At 43.0% G+C, this 9916-nt stretch overlaps 1 protein-coding gene across 1 annotated transcript in view; it reads right to left on the bottom strand.

Annotated features, from left to right (window-relative positions):
- Positions 1-6843: 6843 nt before the first annotated feature.
- The window catches only part of LOC119354204 (probable mixed-linked glucan synthase 3), a 4147-nt gene continuing 1074 nt past the window's right edge, over positions 6844-9916 (bottom strand). Inside the window, exons 3-4 of the mRNA XM_037620907.1 lie at positions 8709-9450; positions 6844-8589 (exon numbers count right to left, since the gene is read on the bottom strand). Coding sequence (XP_037476804.1) covers positions 6985-8589; positions 8709-9450 — 2347 coding nt within the window. The 3' untranslated portion in view covers positions 6844-6984. The remainder of the gene's footprint in view (positions 8590-8708; positions 9451-9916) is intronic.

Below are 9916 nucleotides of genomic sequence, written 5' to 3'. Positions count from 1 at the left end.
ATCAGAACAGGAGCCAAAAACCTAATTCCACCGCCGCAACTTTCTGTATCCACGAGATCCCATCTTGGGGCCTGTTCCGGAGCTCCGCCGGAAGAGGGCCGTCATCACGGAGGGCTTCTACATCATCCTAGCCTCTCCGATGAAGTGTGAGTAGTTTACCTCAGACCTTCGGGTCCATAGTTAGTAGCTAGATGGCTTCTTCTCTCTCTTTGAATCTCAATACAAAGTTCTCCCCCTCTCTTGTGGAGATCTATTCGATGTAATCTTCTTTTCGCGGTGTGTTTGTTGAGACCGATGAATTGTGGGTTTATGATCAAGTCTATCTATGAATAATATTTGAATCTTCTCTGAGTTCTTTTATGTATGATTGGTTATCTTTGCAAGTCTCTTCGAATTATCCGTTTGGTTTGGCCAACTAGATTGGTAGTTCTTGCCATGGGAGAAGTGCTTAGCTTTGGGTTCGATCTTGCGGTGTCCTTACCCAGTGACAGAAGGGGCAGCAAGGCACGTATTGTATCGTTGCCATCGAGGATAACAAGATGGGGTTTATTTCATATTGCATGAATTTATCTCTCTACATCACGTCATCTTGCTTAAGGCGTTACTCTGTTTTTAACTTAATACTCTAGATGCATGCTGGATAGCGGTCGATGAGTGGAGTAATAGTAGTAGACGCAGAATCATTTTGATCTACTTGTCACAGACGTGATGCCTATATACATGATCATGCCTAGATATTCTCATAACTATGCTCAGTTATGTCAATTGCTCAACAGTAATTTGTTCACCCACCGTAGAATACTTATGCTCTTGAGAGAAGCCACTAGTGAAACCTATGGTCCCCTGGTCTATTCTCATCATATCAATCTCCATCACTTTAATCTTGCTTTGCTTTTTTACTTTGCCTTTACTTTTTACTTTGCATCTTTATACCAAAAATACCAAAAATATTATATCTATCGGATCTCACTCTCGTAAGTGACTATGAAGGGCTTGACAACCCCTAATCGCGTTGGTTGCGAGTAGCTATCGCTTTGTGCAGGTACGAGGGACTTGAGCGTGGGATCCTACTGGATTGATACCTTGGTTCTCAAAAACTGAGGGAAATACTTACGCTACTCTGCTGCATCATCCCTTCCCCTTCGGGGAAAACCAACGCAAGCTCAAGACGTAGCATCACCCGAAGAGTAGAATCACAAAAGAGGAGGAAGAGCATTCACATGGGTTCATATACACAAGATGAGGACAAGTTGATTTGCCAATGTTGGATGGATATTAGCCAAGATCCGAGGACCGGCGCGCAACAAAAGGGCCTTGTTTTTTGGACAAGAGTCCACAAAACATTCCATGAAAGGAATATGTTTGAGCCCTACCAAATTACAAGCAACCGTGGCATCACCTCGATTCAAAAGAGGTGGTTGTTCATCCAACAAGAGTGTAACAAGTATTGCGCCGCACTTGAGAGCGTCGAAGCACGACCCGTGAGTGGTCTCGGCGCTGGGGACATGGTATGCTCTCCTCATCCTAGTCCTTTCCTTGCTACGGCCATGAGACTTCGGCCTTGTATATGCTTGCATGTTCAATTGTTGTTGATCATGTCGTGTAGGCATTTCAATCTTTGGAAGCATTCAAGGCCTGGGACAATGACAAGCCATTCACTCTTATGCATTGTTGGATGATCATCAATAATTGCCCTAAGTTCAAGGATCAATACCGTGAACTTCAAAGGAAACGAGGCAAGAAGACGGCCAAGTTCGCCGGAGGTGGAGATGGCGAGGCATTGAAGAGGCCGAGGGCCAAAACCAACTCCAAGGTGGATGACATACATGATGCCTCATCCATGGCCTTGTATGAGACTTTGCATGGCATGATGTCTCAAAAGGATGTGAGGGACGAGAAGAAGTGGCAAAGCAAGGATGAGCAAATGAAGCAATACCTAGAGCTTCAAAGGAAGAAGCTTGAGATGGAGGAGGCGGCCAAGAGGAGGAAGATCGACATGGAGGAGGCGTCCCGGCAAAGGCAGATCGACATCGAGGCCGCCAATGTCTCGGCCGGGCAGCGACAGCTCAACATCGAGGCCGCCAATGTCTCGGTCGGGCAGCGACAGCTCAACATCGAGGCCACCAATGCCGCAACCAAAGCAAAGGAGGTAGCCCTTGCGATCATGAGCATGGACTTGACCAAGATGAGTGAGAAGACAAGGAGCTGGTTCGAGGCTAGACAGAAGGAGATGTTCGATGCCGGCGGCCTGAACTAGGTCATCCGATCAGCCGCGGCCGTTCTTTTTGGAGGCTGGCATGGGTGCCGCCCACCCGCTGGGGCGCTGGCTGTGTGCCGGCGAGAAACACATTTATTTTGGAGGCTGGCTGTGTTGCCGGCGAACAAAACTATTCATTTTGGAGGCTGGCTGTGTTGCCGGTGAGGACGTGTAGGCCGATGGCTCTGTTGCCGGCGCGACTAGGGCCGCTGACCTAAACTAGGACCGCTTGTATTTAAAACGTTGTTCTCTTTTTAATATGAAGGCAGACAAGATGGGGCCAAAGGATGCGGCCATGTGCTGGGCGCATGGCCACCGCATCCCAGGATACGCCCGGACACGACCCCATCGCCCTACACAAATGGACAGAATCCGGGCAAAGCGGACGTCCGTTTGGGGTCGCGCGGTGGAGTTGGCCTTAATTTGGCATGTGTCGGGGGCTTAACCTCCTCCCAAGAGGCTCACCGAGGTAGAGGTTCTCTGGGCTTTGGGTGTAAGCTTTGGTCGACGGTGTTCATGATACATCTTCAACGTATCTATAAGTTTTGTTATGTTCATGTTATAATAACATCATCTATACATAATTTTGAAACCACCTTTTATGATTTAATAGGACTAATCTATTAATCTAGTGCCAATTGTCAGATTTTTTAATACTTTTATGCGACGGGGTAAATATTTTCTGGGGACAAAAAAATAAAAATAGTGAGAAGAAAACAAGAGGAGGTTAAGAGGAGCCAAAGAAGTGCTAGATGGGAGGGCACAGGCCTCCATGTAGCCCAATCACATGGCTGAGGCGCTGGCTGAGCGAGCCCATCGCGTGGGCCCCCTAGGGCTCCTCTTTACTACCTCTCGGTGCCTCTGGCTCTATGAAAACTCCCTGATGCTAAGCCTAATTAAGGAGGATTTTTTACGCCACCATCTTACCTGTTCCGAGGCAATTTTATCTAGTGTGCTTTTTTGGTACTCTGGTGAAGGGGGTAAATTGTTGTGGGAGCCTTCTTCATCAACTTTGTTGCTGCGGTAATCATGCATGAGTAATACTTCTTGGACTATGGGTCCAAACCAGTAGCTCTGTAGTATATCCTCTCTCTATCTCTCCGTCCTTTAATACCAAGGTCGCATGAGCTTCCTAACACAATTATGTTGAGTTTTGATAAATTTTTGGTCTATGATCATATTATATATGAATTTATAGATGTTGTTTGGTTCTTTGCTCATGCTTCATATATGTACATGCTATCCAGTCTATAAGTTCTGCGATGACCATGTTTAGATGAACGATCTCCATGAGGGAGTGGTGTGTATTGGTTGGGTTTAACCTTGCAAGCAATATATCTCAATGAGAGAGGGGAAAAGGCATTTAGTGTCTTATTTCCACTAAGGATAAGAAGATATTTGCCTAGTTGTTTCGGTGATGAACTGGAGGTGAGGAGAATAATGAGGGAGTGGTGTATATTGATTGGGTTCAACATTATGTCATCTTGTTTAATGCAATGCACTATTTTTACCTATTACTTTGAGATGCAAGATGAATTTCGATATTGAAGTAGAGTATTAGATATAGATGCAATTAGAGACGATCTATAGATATAATGATATAATGCATATATGACATGTATTATCAAACATAAACACTGCAATTTAATCGATACATAACTATAATTTATTCACCATACATATGTTGTTTGGAGAGATGACACTAGTGAAATTATGGATTACAGTCCTTTATTCCTGCTAAATACAACCTCGTTATCTTACTTTATTGTTATTTAATATTATGAATTTCAACATCATTTGCATATAAAATATTTTCCATAAAATCGATACATTAATCCTTGTAACTAGAAAAGCCAATGAGATTGACAACCTCACTAGTCAAGTTGGAGACCAAGAAACGTTTCTTAGTTGAGCGCAAGATTGATCATTGGCGCATAGGAGAACTCCATGAATTTATACTTTGGTTCTCAAGCACTAAGGAAGTATTATTCTGATACTACAAACTCTTACTTTTGGGGGCCCTACAGATGTTCAACTAACAAACACCGCTAGTTGGGTTATGAGGAAGCAATCAGTGGGAACAAGCTTCAGAGGAGTCCAAGAGTGTCCTTAACTCTTTGAAGGTGGCATCAAAGAGTTCACCTTGACACAGAATCATTATTGGTTGGAGCTAAGGTTCGGTGGTTGCTAGGGTGGCAAGATCCTCTCTCACGAGGTTCGATGAGACTGGAGTGTGGATCCCTGTGCGAAACCTTTGTCTGAACGAGGGTTGATGTCAGTGACGCTGGCACCTATGGGCACCATTTACACCTTGAAGGCATTGTCGAACACCCTCTTCTTCCCTACCGGGGTGTCATTGGCCCATAGTCGTTGGCTTGTGCTATTGGCAAGTTTGGTTTTTGGTGGTGTCTAATTTTGTTTAGGGTTGTTCATGTTCATCATTGGTGTTTTTTGAATGTTTATCCCATAATCAACCATATGTTGTGTGATTTTGACCTCATATTTTTCTTATACCTTGTGAATTCTCTTTTTCTTAATGAAATCGGAGCACCTTGCACCTCTCACGAGGTTCCGTAAAAAAAGAAAACCACACATACGAGGTATTAAAAAGAGCACGCAACTGAGGTGCCAGTTGCAGTCCATATCCTTTCTCGCATGTATATTGTTCGGTTGTCCCTCAGAGCGAAGGATTCGTTCCCCCGAGGAGAGAGCGACGAACAAATGTTTTTGTTCGCTCAAAATAACCATTAACAGCGAACGTTTCAAAAATTGCCATGTCGAAAAGAAAGGTTTTGTGGTGTTGTAAAGTATTTGCCATGTTATAAACTAAAAATTGCCATGTTGTATAAAAAATTGCCATGCTCCACGGATGTATTTGTCATGCGTTTTCGGGGATTTTCCATGATTGTAGCATGGAAAATTGGGAGCCTAAAAAAATAACAAGAATTGTCATGCTCAGGATTTTCCATGTTGATGAACAAAATTACATGCTACATCAATGTAAAATGGTGACAATTGCCATGCTCCAGCAACATAGTTTCCCATCTCCAATAGTGTTCGCTCATATTTCCATCTAGAGCGAACCGTAAACTACCTCTAGCTCATAGTTCGCTCGAAGCAATGCGTGGGAGCGAACACTTTGGGATTTATGCACTAGATCCAACGTGTCTAAGGGTATTCATTCTGAATGCCAAAAAAAATCCGACGTCAAATCTATAAGATTTCTGAAAGGAGAAATCTGCCACTGGCCACCTATATGATGTTTTTTCAGTGTTTGGCACTCGGCAAAATGATTTGTCACCATTTTGTAATTTTATTTAAGACATTTTCCTAAAGAGTTTCCTTTTCATCAACTACGAGGCTAAGATACACCTAAGTTAGCCTATACCCAATGTTTGACATTGCCCACTTGGAAAATCACTATTTCTTCGACCAAACAACCCTAAGTACTCTGTATTGAGTGTGGCACTCAGGAAAGCATTTTTTGGACATTCATGAACCTAAAATGATGGCAATTTCCATGCTCCAACAATATAATTTACCATCCCCAAAAGTGTTTGCTCGGATTGCCATCCAGAGCGAACCATGTACTACCGCCAGATTGCCGAGCACTCAGAGGGGGTCGGTAAGCTCATGCTCGTTAAGCTCGTTAAGATTAACGAGCAGAAAATCCTACTCAGCTCGGCTCGTTTGAAGCTCGTTAAGCTTGTGAGCACTCGCGAGAGCTCGTTAATAGATTATAATGTGTTACGATATACATGATGAATGTGTAGGTGTGGTTTTCAAGATGAAATATGCTGACTACAAAAAGAAATGTAGTAGTTTGTTGCCTCATATGTTGATTAGATTGAATAGATGGCTGAGGTGCTACAAAAAGTTTGTCATGTAAGATGAAGATATGTGTTGTGTTATTACTAACGAGCTTAACGAGCTACTCGTGAAACTCGTTAGCTCGCTCGTTAAGTTTAACGAGCTGAAATCAATCATTGACTCTGTTCATTAAGAAGCGAGCTACGAGCTTAATGAGCCGAACTATCGAACGCTCATTAGACTACCCATAATGGGAGTAACATATGTAGTAACATCACACATATCTAGATAAAATAGATGATGTGGCAAGTAATAAATGAAGAAAAAGACACATGTGGTAACATAGCTAGTTAGTACTAGTATGAGTAACATCACACATATCGAGGCAAGATGAGTCTATAGCCTAATAAATGAATTGTTGCATGTTATCACATATATGTTACTCCCCACTATAGAGGTAGTAACATAGAGTAGTAACATGGGCATGTTACTACTCTATGTTACTACCCATTGTGGTTAGTCTTAAGCTCGCGAGCTACGAGCTTTTGGTCCAGCCCTAGGTGTGTGGGAGCAAACGCTTTGGGATTCGTCCATGAGATACAACGTGTCTGATGATGGCGTTCGCTCGGAATGCTTAAAAATATGATGTTGGATCAATAAGCTTGCCGAAAAACATCTAGCTGCTCTTTCACCCCATCTGCATTTTCTAGTCCCGTCCCTACATGTGAGCATGCACCAACTAGAAACCATGATTTTTTTTGCGGGAACAACCATGATTTTTGCAGTGTTCTTCCATTCAATAGTCCTGAAATAGGTTACTATACCACAATATACACGTTCAACTACTTAAGTCCCTTCCTTAAGGAGATATCTTCATTTGTCATAGTGATCCATAGAAAAGTATGCTAAGGTACTTTCTATATCAACATGGATGGAAAGAAATGTAAAAGGAATGTATGGATGCCAATGTACATCAATGCGGTGGACAAAAAAGCAATGGGTAGTAAGATGAAGAGGATTCCAGTTCTCTTGGCCCATCTTCCAATAATCGCCAATGCAAATGGGTAAAGGAGCACCATAATCCACAGGTTGAATAGCAGACCCAGTGCACCATGCCTTCTCTGCGCTGCAGACCATGTCCCCATGTATAAGACTGATTTACCAATTGCTACACCAATAGCCAAGATGTTGGAAAACAATACCACAACCGCCGGTACCATCATGGGCACCCAATGCACTTCATACATCTCAGCATACTTGTCATCTGTATCAGCAACTGGTTGCTTTGTGGTGACTCTGAAGTGTATACCTTTTTTTGTAAGGAGATTCACCACCATGTGCAACACTGCTGTTGGATATGCAGTTACTGAGCCAATCATGAAAAATTGCTCGTTGCGCCACCAATCCAACCATGTGATTCCTGCCCACATTATCTCAAACATGCCAATCACATGGATCATCGCAATGACGATGATAAGGTACACAATGTACCTAGTATATGGTCTCTGTACAAGTATTTCTGTTGGAAGAAGCCACATCACTGGACAAAAGGCGTACATTAGGATAAAGAGTGATGTCAATGGGTAGATAGTGAAATTGATGTAGGAGAGTCGTTGCACCAAGCTGAGTCGACGACCAGCAAACAGAGGGCTAATGTGTGAGAAGAACATCTCTAGGGAACCACCAGACCATCGGACTATTTGCCGGAGGCGCTCTGTTAGATTGATGGGTGCAGTGCCACGGAATGCTTCACGTTCCATGGTAGCATACATGGAGCACCAACCTTGCCCATGGATGCGAAATCCTGTTACTATGTCTTCTGTTGCCATATTGTATATGTAGCCAATGCCCCTACCCCAATCTGTCGAATCATCATAGGAAGATGACACTACTTTTGTCACCTCTTCAAGAAATGAATCATCCAGTGGTGGTTGTAGTGTGACACCTTCTTCTTGCTTTATGGCTGCTAAAACTGAGTTCAGGAAGAGTAATGAGTTACCAAACCTGTTACTGTCGACTATGATGTCCTCGTCTCTCCAGCAAGGTGGATCGATACCATAGAGTGCAAGGCGACGAAACATGCAACCTGTGCCAAGGTAAGTAGGCCCTTGTTGACCATTGAGGCCATACATGGCGCCATCAAAAAAGACTCGATTATGGTTTCCATATCGGTCTGTTGGGTCAACATTATCAAATCTTTGCGGGAACTGAACAAATCCAGTATTATCCCCTTCCCGTGGGTCTAGCATGAAGCAAATAGCTGCACGCAGGGCTTCTGAATTGTTGATGTAATGGTCGCAATCAAAGTTGATGAAGAAAGGTGCATTAGAGAGTAGAGCTGAGATACGTAGCTCTGCATTCAAAGCGCCTGCCTTTTTGTTGTGCTCGACACCTGGGCTCTTTTCACGAGCCACATACACCAGCATCGGCAGGCGCATATCAACGTCGTCAAAGTTGAGTGGGCTGTCATTGCTCTCTTGTACGCCTAGTGGAACCACATGTTCTGGATGGCTCTGCACAATCTGTTGTTAAGAAACAAGTTACATTTTTGTCAGAAAATGAAATGTTGTTTGCCAATCAGATTACAAAAGAGTACTACATATGTTATAAAAGTAATAGTTACTTAAAAAGACTTCTATACCTTAACAATTCCTGCATGGTGGCCAGGCCTATGTTTTTCTGTTGGGTCAAGCCATGTGCCTGGCCATTGTGTTCCGTCAGCCATCCAAGTCACTGTTGCATCTTCATCCTTTGTTCCTGTTCTACTGTAAATGTCTGACCTTTGGCGGATGGTGTTAGGAAGCATATCTAAATGCTTCTTGAACTCATCATATTGCGTGCATACATGCTTATAATCCTGAATGAACTCCTTATGTGAGGCCCCTTCGCACAACGTGCCCTCTAGTTCAAAATAGCTTTCTGGTGCTCTTGGCTCAATCTGATGCTTTCTACAGAAGGGAACCCACAAAGCAGCAAACTTTGCAGTTTCAACCAATGCCTCATAGAGGACCAATGAGCCACTATCATCTGATAGGTAGCAGTTGCACCTGCCAATATGATAGTCGGCTGCAAGGATAGAGAGAACACAGTTCATGGTGTACAATATGGGCTCATCAGTAGCACTGGCAGTGGTAACAATGACGTCGATGCCTGGCAGTTGGGAGCTCCTGCCTGGAGTGTCAAATTGCTTTCTCAGTGTAGAAAGGTCGGGTATCATTTTAATGGGATTATACTTTGGGAGCTGGTAGCTTAGCCATGATAAGCTAAACCACACGTCTGCGACGACGGACATCACCCAAAACCACATGACATCAGAATTATTATGCTTGATGCGCCATCCGACAAATAAGATGACGGCGATTACTCGTATCAGGATCAATACCCTGTTTATCATGAGCGGAGAAAAAAGTAATCAGTGCATGCAAATGTTTGCAAATGTATAGTCTAGCTATGCAAGTGCCTACTAGTACTTAGTGTTTATTAACATGAGCTATTTCATTTTATATTCTGAGCACAAATCGATCTATCTCAAACGAGAATGTATCGGGACTTCAGAAGAGTGTGGTGTTTTTGGATCCCATGCTCCAAGAAGCCTGATGTTTTTTTTCCACTTATACGCATTGATTTGTTCTACATATTTTTAGTAATTTTTTACAACACATTAATGTGCAAGCTGTACACCAAACAAATTGATTGACCCATAGTAGTGAGTACCAGATTCACTTTTGATAGACATATTTGTCTTTTTATGTAGCCCATAAATGACAAGAATGTATTTCTAATAAAATTGATGGACTCATGACAGCAGTAGAAGATTCACACGTATTTGTCTCTTTATATGTAAGTCTG

The sequence above is a fragment of the Triticum dicoccoides genome, chromosome 2A, assembly GCF_002162155.2.
Source record: "Triticum dicoccoides isolate Atlit2015 ecotype Zavitan chromosome 2A, WEW_v2.0, whole genome shotgun sequence".
Classification (NCBI taxonomy): domain Eukaryota; kingdom Viridiplantae; phylum Streptophyta; class Magnoliopsida; order Poales; family Poaceae; genus Triticum; species Triticum dicoccoides.
The sequence above is the reverse complement of the archived record's forward strand: the minus strand, read 5'-3'. Positions and strand labels throughout refer to the sequence as shown.